This window comes from Podarcis gaigeae (assembly GCF_964106915.1).
Source record: "Podarcis gaigeae genome assembly, chromosome: 11".
Taxonomy (NCBI): domain Eukaryota; kingdom Metazoa; phylum Chordata; class Lepidosauria; order Squamata; family Lacertidae; genus Podarcis; species Podarcis gaigeae.
Window position 1 is genome coordinate 34,386,707 of NC_139687.1, and position 15,150 is coordinate 34,401,856.

The 15,150-nt window shown below is 44.1% G+C and overlaps 2 protein-coding genes across 4 annotated transcripts in view; one reads left to right on the forward strand and one right to left on the reverse strand.

Annotated features, from left to right (window-relative positions):
* Positions 1-2,940, reverse strand: SERF1B (small EDRK-rich factor 1B). Its single transcript, XM_083703017.1, has 3 exons — positions 2,813-2,940; positions 1,021-1,129; positions 1-567 (listed from the first exon to the last, which is right to left on the reverse strand). The coding sequence occupies exons 1-3, from the start codon at positions 2,817-2,819 to the stop codon at positions 495-497; spliced, it is 189 nt and encodes a 62-aa protein (XP_083559143.1). The 5' UTR covers positions 2,820-2,940; the 3' UTR covers positions 1-494.
* Positions 2,941-7,367: 4,427 nt separating this feature from the next.
* BDP1 (BDP1 general transcription factor IIIB subunit) overlaps positions 7,368-15,150 on the forward strand; it is a 46,042-nt gene continuing 38,259 nt past the window's right edge. For all 3 annotated transcript variants that reach the window (XM_083703074.1, XM_083703075.1, XM_083703076.1), the window contains exons 1-6: positions 7,368-7,810; positions 9,155-9,713; positions 11,775-11,884; positions 12,349-12,408; positions 13,237-13,371; positions 14,146-14,279. In XM_083703074.1, coding sequence (XP_083559200.1) covers positions 7,560-7,810; positions 9,155-9,713; positions 11,775-11,884; positions 12,349-12,408; positions 13,237-13,371; positions 14,146-14,279 — 1,249 coding nt within the window. In that variant the 5' untranslated portion in view covers positions 7,368-7,559. The remainder of the gene's footprint in view (positions 7,811-9,154; positions 9,714-11,774; positions 11,885-12,348; positions 12,409-13,236; positions 13,372-14,145; positions 14,280-15,150) is intronic.

Here is a 15,150-nt window from a genome sequence, read left to right on the forward strand (position 1 = left end):
TTCATGCAACATTTTATTGTAAAAATAATTTACGGTTAATTTTACAGCTGAGCTTTACAAAGTGGAAAGCAAGAACAGAGACCTGGGCTTTTAAAAGTAGTATCATTTTTGAATGCTGTTGGGCTGCCAGACAGGATTCTCAGTCTATTTGCATATTTAATAACTGGTACAGTCACACAAGCCATTTACCAAGCCAACACTTAACAATGAAAACTGCAGTCAAGCCACTGCTATCATTACTAGTAGACATGCAAAGGGAACTTTGAATCCAATTTTACTGGAACTATTTCTAGTATTTCAGTTAAAGCCAAGTCAGTTGCAAATGCACTCTACTAATCAGACATTCTAAAATAAATGCATACTGGACAAATGAGCTTGTAGAAGATAAACATTAACCATTTAATGGCTGGCCACTTTTACAAATATGTCTTTTCTTAGGCCCTATTATTCTGAGATGCACTGCAGCATTATTAGGTCCTTCATGCAGCCACAGATTATTTTGTTCCTGTCTGAAGAGTTTTCTTCTCATTAGCTGCTTTCTGCTTTTGCTGCATAATTTCGGAGTCTCTGGAAAAGAAAAGATGAAGAGCGAGTGAAGTCCATGTTTAGTGGAAACAATGAATATTTTTCAGGACAATAAGAGTTTTGGTTTCTCACCTTCCTCAAAAATCCCCCAACCCTCTAGAATGGATTTTGGAGCACACAATGGGGAAGAATAAGAAGTCCTGTTGAACAATGTTGGTTCTCAATGTTTTAAAGTTCGGTATTCTAGTTCTAAATTCTAAACTACACCTCCCCCCCCACTTCAATTATAATAAGACTGTATCCATTCCAAATAGCCAAATGCAAGCTTAAGCACATTAAGGTAGCTTCCCAAACATCAAATATGTTTTTTCAGTCTAAAACAGGGCCACAGTACAGAAATTGTTTTTTATCTTTAAGCATTCTGAGGCAGAATTTTACACTACTTACATATGCACCAGGGTATGTGAGTTGTCAGAGATTGCTATGCAAACATACCTCTGTTTCCTTTGAGAAGCCGACAAAGTATCCTCTTTTCTTTTTCCTTTATTTAGTTCTTGGTTTTTCTTCATGTTCTTTTGGCGGGCAAGTTCACGCTGGTTCCCACCTGAAGTTGGAACAGTTTTAAGAGTTAGGCTTTAGGCCAGTTACTAGTACCGACTTTTGACCAACAGGGCCAAAGATTGTCCATCTCTTATTTGCACAATAGTAAATCCTGCTGCCGATAATCCAACTTTTCCCCTTTAGACTATGTTAAAAGTACCACACTTTGACTGCTCTTTGGTAAATGAAGCTTGTAAGCAAACCCTGTTGGATCAGCTGCACTACCGAGTTCCCAACTTCGCAGCCCACAGTATAGCCAATATTCTCAATATTCCCGACAAAGTGTGGCTTTGGTAAGTGCCAGTCACCAAGGAAATACTTAGCATGCCCAGGTAGTTTGAAATCCAATCAAGTGGGCAAGTATTCAGGCTGGCTTGCAAAGGAATGTGCTTCATCCAATAACATGGTGACATCTTAGCCTACAAGCTAACATAACTGATATAACCAAAGTGGGCTACTGCACATACATGTTGACAAGAACTTGAGCAGCACTGATACCAATGCCCTTTAGGTATGCATGCACAAATATTTTATGCTAGCCTTTTGATGCCATGGATCCCCAATATGAAATATTATATGTGTGTGCGTGCATATAATTTTGCTGCAAGTCGCTTGGAGACCTTTGGGTGACAAGCACCTAATAAGTTGAAGAAATAAATAAAAAACAACCTCTATGCTACAACAACCAACTAATTCTGTAGTAGAAAAAGTTTGAGTGCTGCAGTACAGTTTACATGTGCTTCAGCCATATTTCACGCAGCTTCAATCTGTGCTGAATAAGGAACTAGGAACCACCTTTGGGGGAATGAACTTAAGGGACCTTGTTTCCAAGTAAGCCTGCGTACAAGTCTAGTTAACATTTCAATGAAGCTCTCAGCAAGACTTAGTTCCTGCTGAGGGAACAAATCGGAGCGCTCCTCTATAGAAATAACACACACTGAGCAGCATCTTTTGTTTCAGTTTAAAGTCACTGGAAACTGAAGTCGGCGCCGCCGCAGCAGCTGTTGTTTCCAAAAAGTTAACGCTGCAGTTTGAAAATACTGTACAGTACAGCCCGCATAGTGCAAACACTTAACTATTGAGGCATATTTAGCATCCACCCGTGGACACCGAGCGTCCCCCGCTAGCTCTCTCCACTCGGGGAAGGCAGTTTGGGGCCCCGGATTCGGTGAAAAGGGCCCTTTCACACGGCTCATTCCGAATAGGGGAGACGGTAACGCGAGCGCAGCAGGGACGTATCCTGCTCACAAAGAGCATGTTGTTTCCCCGGTCGAGGAAGGAAAACAGAGCTGTGCTTTCTCAGGCCAGCCCTGCCTATCGCTTCCTCTTAAAAGAGAACCGCTTCCCTCCAGCCAGAGTCCCCGTTCACCCCAACAGACACACACAAGGGCGGCCTCTCCAGCAGCCCTCGCCGGGTCTACTCGGGAGCAAGCCCTACTGAAGTCAACGGGGGCTTCTTCCCCGGACAAAGCGCGGCCAGGGTTGCAAGCGAAGCTACCAACGTCTCTGAGGCGACCTTACAATAGCCGCCCGCCGGGGACCACAACACGGGAGCGGCAACCCACGGCTGGCCTACGATCCCCGCAAGGCCCGCTTCGGCCCCAGGCCGCCACCAATTATACATGTCCTAACAGGCGAGGGAAGGCCACCAGGGCGGTGGCGGGCGCCGCTCACGCCGCATACTTACGGGCCATGGCAAAACAATAACCCCAGCGGCGGCGACCGTTACGCGCACGAACAGCAACAACCCCGCTATCCGCTCCAACTGCCAGAACCTTCTGCGCGCCCCGCCCGCCGTTGTGCTCCTTATGTAAGGGGCCGCCTCTGTGACGTCAGGCCGCACGTCGACGCCTTTCCTGTTCCCAGCCGCGCATCTGGAGCCGGTCCCGCGGTGCCCTTACTGTGCGTGCGCGCAACCCACCGATCGGGCCTCAATGCCTGGTATCAGCTGCACCTGCACGAGTTGAAGCTGAGACGCTGTGCGCGCGTTACGCGGGAGAGTGGCTCAGGGGGTTTGCTTCCGAGTTAACGCGCGTACGGTTGGGATGTAAATACAGTACCGCTACTTCCCTGGCATGCGCGGGATATGATTTCTGCACGATCTCCAGGTTTCAAATGGGATGCGAGGATCTTGCCCTAAAAGGCGGGATGGAAATGAAATGAACGAATATTCCTGTGTTTTCAGAAGCCCCACTGAGTTCGATGCATTTACCCGTGATTCATCTGAAATTATGGGGACTTTAAAGAAAACTGGGAGGATAAGGCTGCTTTTTGAATTATAATCGATTTCCAAAACTGGGGGATGTACCGTAAATTCCGCTCTATAACACGCAGATTTTTTCTCCTAAAAAGGAAGGGGAAATGTCTGTGCGTGTTATAGAGCGAATGTGTGGTCCCTGGAGCCGAAAAATCAAGCAAAAATCAAATCGCGGGGCTGCACGCTGCACAGAGAAGCGGGCTGCTTTCCTGCATTCTGCCTCAGGGTCTTACTGCCCACCCTTCTCTGTTTCCTTGCTGTGTTTGCTGAAACGGAACAAAGAGCAGGGAAAGCCCCTCCCCTCCAGGCAAGCTCCGGTGCTGCTGGGGGAGAGGGAGAGAGAGGGGGGAAGGGAGAGAGGGAGGGAGGGAGGGAGGGAGAGAGAGAGAGAGAGAGAGAGAGAGAGAGAGAGAGAGATGGTTGGCTGGCTTGGGTGGGGGAAAACTTTTGCCTTCCTTTCCTCCCTACCCCTCTCCTGCATTCTTAGCCAGCTGCTTCTCTGCACACCCCTCTCCTGCTCCTTGTCCCTTCTGTGTTTTTCCTTCCCTCCCCACTTAAAATGTGGTTACAAAGCATAGATCCTCAGGATCTTTGCATTGGGTCACCCCAAATTCACCATCAGATCACATAGCATGTCCATGGCTACAGCCTGCACCAAAAAATCACGCACCCACTGTTGCCTGGGGCTGCAATGGTGCAAAAATGTGGTTAAAAAGCATGGATCCACATGGATCCTCAGGATCTTTGCATTGGGTCACCCCAAATTCACCATCAGATCACATAGCATGTCCATGGCTACAGCCTGCACCAAAAAATCACGCACCCACTGTTGCCTGGGGCTGCAATGGTGCAAAAATGTGGTTAAAAAGCATGGATCCACAGGGATTCTCAGGATCCTTGCATTGGGTCACCCCAAATTCACCATCAGATCACATAGCATGTCCATGGCTACAGCCTGCCCCCCCAAAATCACGCACCCACTGTTGCATGGGGCTGCAATGGTGCAAAAACGTGGTTAAAAAGCATAGATCCACAGGGATTCTCAGGATCTTTGCATTGGGTCACCCCAAATTCAACATCAGATCACATAGCATGTCCATGGCTACAGCCTGCACCAAAAAATCACGCACCCACTGTTGCCTGGGGCTGCAATGGTGCAAAAACGTGGTTACAGAGCATGGATCCACAGGGATTCTCAGGATCTTTGCATTGGGTCATCCCAAATTCACCATCAGATCACATGTCTGTGGCCACAGCATGAAGCCCAAAAATGATACATCCACTGTTTCATTCAGAATGTTTTTTCCCTTGTTTTCCTCCTCTAAAAACAATGTGCGTGTTATGGTCAGGTGCGTGTTATAGAGCGAAAAATACGGTATTTTGAGATATACCATTTGTTCGGTGACTTCCAGTGTTTGAATTCTATAATGTATATTTGCACATTTCTGTTGTATTGATGTAATAGGTCAACAAAAAAGGAAGGAAAGAACAACAACAAATGCATTCCAATGTTATACTTTTATTGGCCCCTTCACATCCAGAACTCATCTGAACAGAACCAACTCCTATGGTTCCTCAAATCAACCAAATTCACAGGTCACACGAATGGATAAAATTGATGCAGTCACAAAGCTTAAGCAGAAACCACATTCTGATACCATTTATTGCCCAGTGTCATTTGTAGGTCAGATCAAAACCGATATGAATGAGCACTAAGCCACAAAACAGTGTGCTAGTTTGAAACCACATTGCTCAATGTGACATGAATTTGATTGGTTTAGCTACTCAGAAGTTGGGTGTTCCTGACTGTTCTTCTGCAATATTGTTTATTGCTTAGAACAGGAATGAGGATGTGGTTTCAGTGGACTTTTTGTGGCTCACCTCATCATTCCCACCTGTTCCAATGTGACCTGTGAATTTGATTGATTTGGTTTGTTTGGAAGGTGGTGTTCTGAGCCATTTTTCTGAAATACAATTTTTGCCAGTAAGTGATATAAGGATGTGGTCTCTCTGGATGTTTTTTGGCATACTGTATAAATCCAATCTGGTTGGATAGTGTCTTCAAAGCTACAAACATGAGTCTGACCAAACTGCGGGAGGCAGTGGAAGACAGAAGTGCCTGGCGTGCTCTGTTCCATGGGGTCACGAAGAGTCGGACACGACTAAACGACTAAACAACAACAATAAATCCAATCATGGTTTGGTTAGCTTGATTTGAAAAAGTATAGGTTGAACTCATTAGGTGGGTGGAGAGCTGCAGTCCAAGATATGGTCACGCCTTTTTGGAACCAACAGTATAATAATGGCATGTTCCATAGTTATATAAAGCACTGCACTATTTTTCTGCTGACACATTCCTTTTCGTATCTATAGCTTAGTATATTGGTTACTGTATATCACTATCCAAATGTTTAGATCCTTTTATGGATGTTTTATGTTGACCAACTGGATACTTTATGTACCAACCACATCTGCTCACTAGATCCTTGTCCACCATGGGTTATTAAAGCTGCGTGGATTTAGATGACTGAGACGGTGACGGGTGTAGTAAATGTATTTTTGTGTTGGAGTGTTGCCAGCTGCCCTTAAAGAGGCAGTCGTGTGCCTACTTCTTTAAAAGCCTACTCTGGATCCATGAGCATAGCCAGGATTTGGGGGGGGGGGCAGAACTGTGCTATCTGTGACATTATTGGTCAGTTAGTTAAGTATTTTTAATTTATTTACTTGATTGGGGAAGGGCAGCTCCCCCCTTGCCCCCCTCTGGCTATGTCCATGTCTGGATCCAGTGGAATGTTACAACTATAGAATAGTTGCCAACACCCCTTTCTTTCAGCAGTGTGGTGTAGTGGTTAAGAGCAGTAGACTCGTAATCTGGTGAACCAGGTTCGCGTCTCCGCTCCTCCACATGCAGCTGCTGGGTGACCATGGGCTAGTCACACTTCTCTGAAGTTTGTTGCAGGGGAGGAAGGGAAAGGAGAATGTTAGCTGCTTTGAGACTCCTTTGGGTAGTGATAAAGCGGGATATCAAATCCAAACTCCTCCTCCTCTTCTTTATGTGCCTGCTGAAAAGTTTTTTATGCCACTAAGCTTATGCAGACAGCTTCTTTCTCTAATAGTTGATGATCTCCAATTTTAAATGTTCACACAGTTTTTATTGCATGTAAATTCTTCTGTAAATCACCCCAATATAATTTTTAATGAAATAGTGGTATACAATTATGCTTTATATATGAAGAGTGCAGAATATAACCCTCTAAAAATAAGGAAAATTGCAAAACTAAAAGAAAGTTCCAGATTCTGTAATAGTAATTTATTATTTATACCCCTCCCATCTGACTGGGTTGCCCCAGCTGGGCGGCTTCCAGCACATATAAAAACATAATAAAACATTAAACCTTAAAAAGCTTTCCAATACAGGGCTGCCTTCAGGAGTCTCCTCAAATATATATAAATACTATTTCCTTGACATCTGATGGGAGGGCATTCCACAGGGTGGGCGCCACTATTGAGAAGGTCTGTCTGGTTCCCTTCAGCTTCACTTCTTGCAAGTGAAGGAACCGCCAGGAGGCCCTCGGCGTTGGACCTCAGTGTTCAGGCTGAATGATGGGGGTGCAGACGCTCCTTCAGGTATACTGGGCCGAGGCCGTTTAGGGCTTTAACGGTCAGCACCCGCACTTTTGAATTGTGCTCGGAAACGTACAACGTGGAATTACCTTTTCAAAGAATATTCGCTCTAGGAAAACACTAACATTTATAAAATCCAACTGAGGTCAACCAAACACCGGTCTCCGGGTGCCTTCCTCGGGATGCGGGCTTCACGAGGCAAGAGCCGCCAAGCCGGGAATCGCTACGAATGCACTGGGCTAATAAACTAGCGGCCTTCCCTCTCCTCGTGGAAGTCAAATTCGACATGAACGCGCGACGCTCCCCTGCGTTTCAGGCGGGTGTCCTCGCCGCCCAGGTGATGTTCCTGTTTTGTCGCAGAGTGATGACGCCGCGCCGCGCGCCGTCCCCGGAGCAGCTGACAGGCCCCCCTCCCTCCGCGAGAGTCGGAGAGGAAGGGCGGGGAGCTGGGCTTGGGCCGAGCGAGGCCGGTGACATGAGGCGGCCTCGGCGGCCGGAGGAAAAAGGGGACGGCGGGCTTTAGCGAGAGTCGGCGGTTCCCCTTCGCGGCGCCATGTTCCGCCGCGCCAGGTTTAATGTGAAGCCCAATGTGAGACCGGGGGCGGCGGCGGCGGCGGCGGCGAGGGGCAGCAACCCCAGGGGCAGCCCCAGCCCCTCAGGCGTCACCGCGGCCGCGGACCCCGGTCTCCAGCCCGGCTCGGCATCCGCCCCCTGCTCTTCTGAGGATGCGGCTGCCTCGGCTCTCCCGTCGGGCGCTGCCGGAAGCCTGCAGCAGGACGACGGTAGCAGCCCCAGCCCCGAGGGGTAAGCTTCGCCTTTGGCTGTAGGCTGCGCGCTTCCTTTCTCCACAAAATAAAAGGAGCCCCTTTCAGGAGATGAGCTGGAGCGCAAAAAGCTCTTTTTTGGAGAGACGCGTTGAAAATCGCGGGAACTGGTTCTCACGTGCACCTCCGACACCTGATGGCCTGCGCCTGTGAAGGAACCCCTCGCAAATGCCGGTGCTTCATGTCGCCTGGGACACAGTGCGGCGCTTTTATCCGGAGTCACTACGCACGTGTAGTTGGGGTGAATGGTGAACCAGCTCGGCGTCTCTTTGTTTTTATTTCAGGAGATTTATATACCTCTTTGACTGTCGTGAACCCTCAAAGCACACAAGTGCACAATCGTCTATTATTTCCTCCCCCCTTTAACCAGCATGACTTTGAATCTTATTTAGAGTGGTGTGTGTTTCTGTGATTCTAGGGTTTAAGGGAGTATTCGAAATTATAGCTGACATTAGACAGTGACTGTGGTGCTACCAAGTTTATGTATTGTAGGTGTGGGGAGAATTCGCAATATACATTCTTTGGTTGGCTGTGATGAAGAGGGATAATTCTAGATTTGAATTAGCTGCTGTCTCCTTCCAGAAACAAGGGTAGCTAACTCATGATCTTCCAAGTTGTTGATGAATGGCCCCATCATCTCTCATTTTTTGCCATAGTGGCTGGGCTGATGAGACTTGTAGTTTAATACCATCTACAGGACCACAAGTTTAGCTGCATCTTCCCTAATAATAATATGCAATGTATATTATACCACAATACAATGGTAATATATAAATACATTAATTATATATGTGGCCATCATTCCCAGCTTTTAGCTGTTAAGACTTTTGGTCATTAATTTGGATTGTTCTGTGCTATGATCTCCAGCCTATTTTATGGTGTTTACCTTTTAGTGATATGGGGTAAGAGTAATTTTTTATAGTTATTGTAGGATGAGCACCCTTAGAAATTTTGTTCTGTTGCATTTTTTCTATGCGTTCGGTTTTTAAATTATTGTTAACCTTTTTTGTATTATTATGTATTAGTAAGTCAGAAATGTCTTCTTGTGGAAAGTGATGACTGAACGTATCAAATAATATAAATACTAGATTGCTAACAGTGAGCTGTATGTGGGACTCTAGCCATCTATATTCTAAGTAGATATAAAATTGTAATATATTTTTTGCTTTAATTTTTTATGTCTAATCAGAATAAGCATTTTCAAAAATAAACTCGTAATATGATGTGATTGGCTTTGTGGGAATACAGTGCATTTATTTATTTTTAAAACAGCCGGATTACAATTTTTAGAAATATGACAGCTTTCTCTCTTTTAATCTTCCAGAAATGAAAAGACCAATGCTAGTGGTGATGGAGATTGTAGTAGACATACAGAGACACTTCTGCAGAGAAGAAAACGAATATCTACAATGCCTAATCTTGCTAAACCACGAGTTGCAACACTATCCACACAACGTGTTGCCACTTCAGCATCAAAATGTTCTCAAAAACAAGTACCTCATTCTCCTGTTATTTGTAACCCTCCACTTCAGAAGGATTTGCCGCCTTCTGAGAAGACCAATGTGGAGAATTCCCCGAAGTCTCCCATACTTCCTGAAAAGAAAACTCCTGTTCCCCAAGTACCACAATTCTCTCCATTCAAAAAGTCTGTAAGTAAAGAGCCGAATGCATGTGTAACAGGTCAAAGAAGTGATGAAGCCCTGCAGAAGAACACATCCTCACCCCTCAAAGAAAGACCAACGCAGGAAAGTCTGATTCAAGAAGAAATACCACACTCAAAATGTATTCCAGGCAAAGAGAAAAGAATATGTTCTGATCGTGAGAAAATAATCAAAGCTCAGAAACTAAGGAAGATGCTCAAGGAAGAGTTGAAGAAAGAGAAGGTATAACAACACTTCGGAGATTTGGTTATGAGGAAGAGGGGAAAATAATAGAAAGAGCATATAGCCTGATTTCTGCATAGAAGTCATATTGAATCAAATTTGGCATTTGATTCAGTAGTATTGTCTCTACACTGATTTTCTAGGGTTTTGGAGAGGAGATTTATGTAGTCTTACCTGGAGATTGGTGACGCGGGTAGCGCTGTGGTCTAAACCACAGAGCCTAGGGCTTGCCGATCAGAAGGTTGGCAGTTTGAATCCCTGTGATGGGATGAGCTCCTGTTACTCGGTCCCAGCTCCTGCCCACCTAGCAGTTTGAAAGCACATCAATGTGTAAGTAGATAAATAGGTACCTCTCCAGCGGGAAGGTAAACGGTGCTTCCGTGCGCTTCTCTGGTTCGCCAGAAGTGGCTTAGTCATGCTGGCCACATGACCCAGAAGATGTGTGCGAACAAATGCCGGCTCCCTCGGCCTATAGAGCGAGATGAGCGCCGCAACCCCAAAGTCATCTGCGACTGGACCTAACGGTCAGAGGTCCTTTACCTTTTTATCTGGAGATTAGCATTCAAAGCATGCACTTTGCCACTTCCACAAGAGATGTGGAAGCTCTTGATGTCATGATATGATGCTTCCCTATAAAAGGTAGTTTGCTAAAGGTTTCCAGTTTTTAAAGGTAAAAGGTGGCGTGACCCTCAGCAACATTGTATGATACATCAATTTATAACAGGGATAAGGAAATTATGGCCCTGCAAATGTTGTAATACTGTACTAACTCCCATCACCCTTGATGCTCGGCCATGCTGAGTGGGGTTGATGGGCGGTATAGTTCAACAACACTTGGAAGGTCACTTATTAGCCTGCCGGATTTTGTAGCTTAATGGCCAGCAGACATTGAGCTTTGCTTGTATCTGTGGGATGTCTTTTTGTAAGATTATCATGGTTGTATAGTATGCTCTGAATGTGAAATGATATAATGGAACTGGTTAGCACCTCTCTTTAGAAGGTGGCATCACATGAAATATGATTTTTAAATCAAGCATGCTACCTTTTAAAATGGAATGTGGGAGGACCTGTTAGGATGGTCTGCCCTCGGAGTCTGATGGATCCAATCAGTTTCCAGGTGACTTTGGAGGATTTTCTGGCTGATATATCTGGCACTCTTGCCGAAGCCCTAGCTGACCTCAGGAACATCTGAATGGGTTGCCATGATCACTCTTGAGCTCCTCCCCTGCTTTGTGGAGCATATTTGGCTTACTGGTTCACAACAGAGCTTAGGGCAAGGACACAAGCTAGGCGAGATGGCTTCAACACAAGAAGAGGAAAACTCCAGTCAAATGCGGTCAAACACTGGTGAGGGCTCTTCATCAAGCCTACCTAGTGGCAGGGGGTGGGCGGGTGTGGGGGACTCCCTGGTCCTGAATGGGTTAACTGTGCCCCTGAAGGAGCAGGTGCACAGCCTGAGAGTCATTTTGGACTCACAGCTGTCCATGGAGGCGCAGGTCAATTCTGTATCCAGGGCAGCTGTCTACCAACTCCATCTGGTATGCAGGCTGAGACCCTACCTGCCCGCGGACTGTCTCGCCAGAGTGGTGCATGCTCCAGTTATGAAGGCAGCCCTGTTTAGGGAAGCTTTTTAACGATTGATATTTTAATGTATTTTTAATCTATTGAAAGCCACCCAGAGTGGCTGGGAAAACCCAGCCAGATGGGTGGGGTATAAGTAAACTGCCTTTCTGCATTCAGTGCCTAAGGCAGTTTAGACTATTATAAAAACACATAAAAATAATCATATTAAAAGAAAACAATACATACAATTAAAATAGAGTAGTTGCAATTACTCCAGTAAAAAATAACAATAAAATGAGCAGTCAGTTAAGGTTAATTAAAAGCTCCCACGAGACCACTCAGAAAAAGAGCAACCAAGTTGTCATAGATCTGTCTAAAAAAGAAAAATCTATGCTTATTTATTTGTTACGAAATATATGAACTTGATTTTAACGTATAGACTGCTGATTAAGTCTAAAACCCTATCAAACTCATATAAATGATAATTTTTGTGTCTAGCAACAACAGAAATACAAATACCCAGTAATTGAAAAAAGCATGCCAGAAGATCGTTCAAAAATGGTTATGAGGGACTTCATATACTATCTGCCTGAAAACAATCCAATGAAGTAAGTACACATTTTATTTTTTATTGTAAATGTAAATTGTTTTTATATATTTGTTATGTCTTCATTTTATCCTTCCTTTAAGATACCTAGGCCTCCTCCTTTTGACTTTTCAGGTTTGTGGAAAATTTGGGATTCCTTGTTAAGTTGCTTTAAATAATATCAGCTTTCTCTGTTGTCCATAGGAAAACATCAGGGTTCATATAAAGGAATTTTAATTAATTAGATTTCTAAATAATTCATAATTGTCTTGTTCTGACAACCAATAAATCACATAGATACATTTCCCCCCAATCCCACTGAAGTTTGTGTGAATAAACCTATTAAAAACCTAATATTTCACATTAAAGTGTGCTGAGTAGGATGGTAAATCACACAGGTAAACTGCAGGAGTGTTCACTAGTTGCTGTCTTCAAATTTTATTTTAATAAATGGTTAATGAAAATTGTGCTTTTTATATTTAATAGATCTTCACTGGTGGAAGAAAAGAAATCCGAAAAGCCTTCTACAGTGACTCAAGCAAAAGAGTAATCCCCCCCCTTCTTTCAAATAGAACTAGTGATCTGTATAATAATTTAGCACAGAGGGATTTGTATGAAAAAGATTTGTTTGTTTAATGTTATTGAAACTGAATTATTGCTCTAAAGATTGTAACCCCAGAATTTTTTCTTTTACTTGAAGATATACTACTTTGGGCAGTGTATTGCAGTAAATTACCCATATGGTAAAACTCTGCTAGGACCAGTTTAGACATAATCCTAGCTAAGACCAAGTACATGTTGTGTTCTTGGATACATGGGTTCCCCAAGCCTCTTCCCTCTCACATGGAAACTCACTGTACCTTACCTGCACTGTCTTTAACAGTTGTGGGCAAGAAATTCTCAGCAGAAGTCTTGTGTGCAAGTGGGTTACCAAAATTGGATTCCACCTTTTGCCTGCACTGACATTAACCATGTATAAGTCTTAACCCAGCATTTGATTCTTGATTTGAAATGCTGGCTTAGGAGTCCCCAGGGTTAGTACAGAAATAATACCATGGTTGATGGCAGCAAGGGGAATATTAGTACATCAGAGGAGTGGGTTAGGATTGTGATTTATTTATTTATTACACTTTCTCATCTGCTAGTGGATGCTGGCTCTCAACAGCCTATTTAAAATATATGCCTATTTAAAGTGTATGTGCATAAACACGTTACAGTCTTCTGAAAAAGGTGTACAGTATAATGACAGTTGTTTCCAGTGCCACGGTTGGAAGTAACTGATAAGCGCTTGGGCCATAGAAAATAATTTTTATTTGAAAAGGAAATATGAAGAAAGTTCCCTGCTACTAAAACTGTTATCTCTTCCCATTTCAGGCCTGAAATCATTCTTGAAAGTGAAAATGAGGAAGATGAGGATGAAGAAGAAGGGGGAGATGATGATGATGGCCCCCTTCTTGTACCTCGGGTAAAGGTTGCGGAAGACGGTTCGATTATTCTCGATGAAGAAAGGTTAGATTTTGTCAATTTGTATCTGCTTTAGGAAAAGAACAAACATTTGCAGAATTTATTGGTGTTGGCTCAATATATCTTGCTGCCTGAGGCAAAGCTGAAATAGTACTTCCACCTCGGCTAAGACCAGCACTTTAAGAAAGCTGCTGCACCATTCAGATACCAATTCTTACCTTAACTCCTTCCTTTTCTATGAGCTCTTACCTGGGAGTAATACCTATTGAGTTCAGTGGGACTACTTTTGAGTAGACCTGCATTGGGCATTGCTGCATTGCCCTTCTGACTCTGTTTCAGTCTCACATATGCACTTTCTTTCTGTTGCTCCCCTTCAATAGCATATGCTCAGTTTTAAACTGCAGACGACGGGGAGCAGAGATTTGAGGCAGTGGGAATAAGTGGTGGTGGCGAGTCAGCTTGTCCTTAATTATAAAAAGAAATTCTACCTGTGGAAAGTGTGCCAAATCTGTCACCTGAGTGCTTTGCTTCCGGTTGCCCAATAGCCAGCTGGGCCCTGGATCTCTTAAGGCTTCTTGTTTCTCACATTGATCTTAATGGTTGCTGGATTAGTGAACTATATTCATATTGGTATGGAATGATAACTTAAGGCCATACCAGAGTTCACTGAAAAACTGTAAACTGTTCATTAAAGTGTTTGCTAGTAAGAGCAGAAATTTTAGTAAATTTGAGATGGGAATCAATTGGTCTTCACTATTTATTAAGACAGTTTTCTTGCAACATTTCTTTAGTATTCTAATAATACAATTTCACATTTAGCTTAACTGTGGAAGTTTTAAGGACAAAAGGGCAATGTGTGGTAGAAGATAATGATCCCATCTTTGAGCGTGGATCCACAACAACCTACTCAAGTTTCAGGCGAAGCTATTATACCAAGCCATGGTCAGAAAAAGGTAGGTGCAGCTCAGTGATGTTCTTTGCATTTGGCTTTGAAGGACCCCGGGACAGTTAAGTCGAGTCAAAGGTGACTATGGGGTTGTGGCGCTCATCTCGCTTTCAGGCTGAGGGAGCCAGCGTTTGTCCACAGACAGCTTTCCAGGTCATGTGGCCAGTATGACTAAACCACTTCCAGTGCAATGGAACATTGTGATGGAAACCAGAGTGCGTGGAAACGTTGTTTACCTTCCCGCCGCAGCAGTACCTATTTATCTGCTTGCACTAGTGTGCTTTCAATTTGCTAGGTTGGCAGGAGCTGGGACCGAGCGACGGGAGCTCACCCCGTCACAGGGATTTGAACCGCTGACCTTCTGATCAGCTAGCCCAAGAGGCTCAGTGATTTAGACCACAGCGCCACTCACGTCCCTGGCTTTGAAGACCTACACTCTTTTAAGTATCTTGGTTTGTATGGCTTGAGGTGGACAAAGCTAGTGCGAGTGGCAACAGCTGCAGGCATCCTTATCTTCTTTCTATCCTGGACTTCAGTCACTGCAAAATAATGGAGTTACTGTCATGGAATCCTACTCAATATTGATCCAGTGTAGATTCCAATGTCTAGTTGGCAGAGTAACAATTTAAACACATTGCAGGATTAAAAATAAAAAAAGACCAGAGGCAATTGTATTTCATCCAGCAGAGCTTTACTGCTACTGAAGGCAAATGAGCATAATAGTCACAAATCCAATACATTCATGATTGGCACTGTCCATAAGAAATCCAGTTGCGGCAGACTTAACTTAAACTTACAGTAATTTATAGTAAGTCTAAACCTTAACACTAAGCATACTATGTACAGAAGGAAAAGAGTTAGAAAGAGAAAAGTGAAAC

What these genes read in the sequence shown, in the direction of transcription:
- SERF1B (XM_083703017.1), bottom strand. An exon ending in GCTTCTCAAAGGAAACAGAG is followed by an intron (nt 568 to 1,020) that starts GTATGTTTGCAT and finishes TTTCTTTTCCAG; the next exon opens with AGACTCCGAAATTATGCAGC.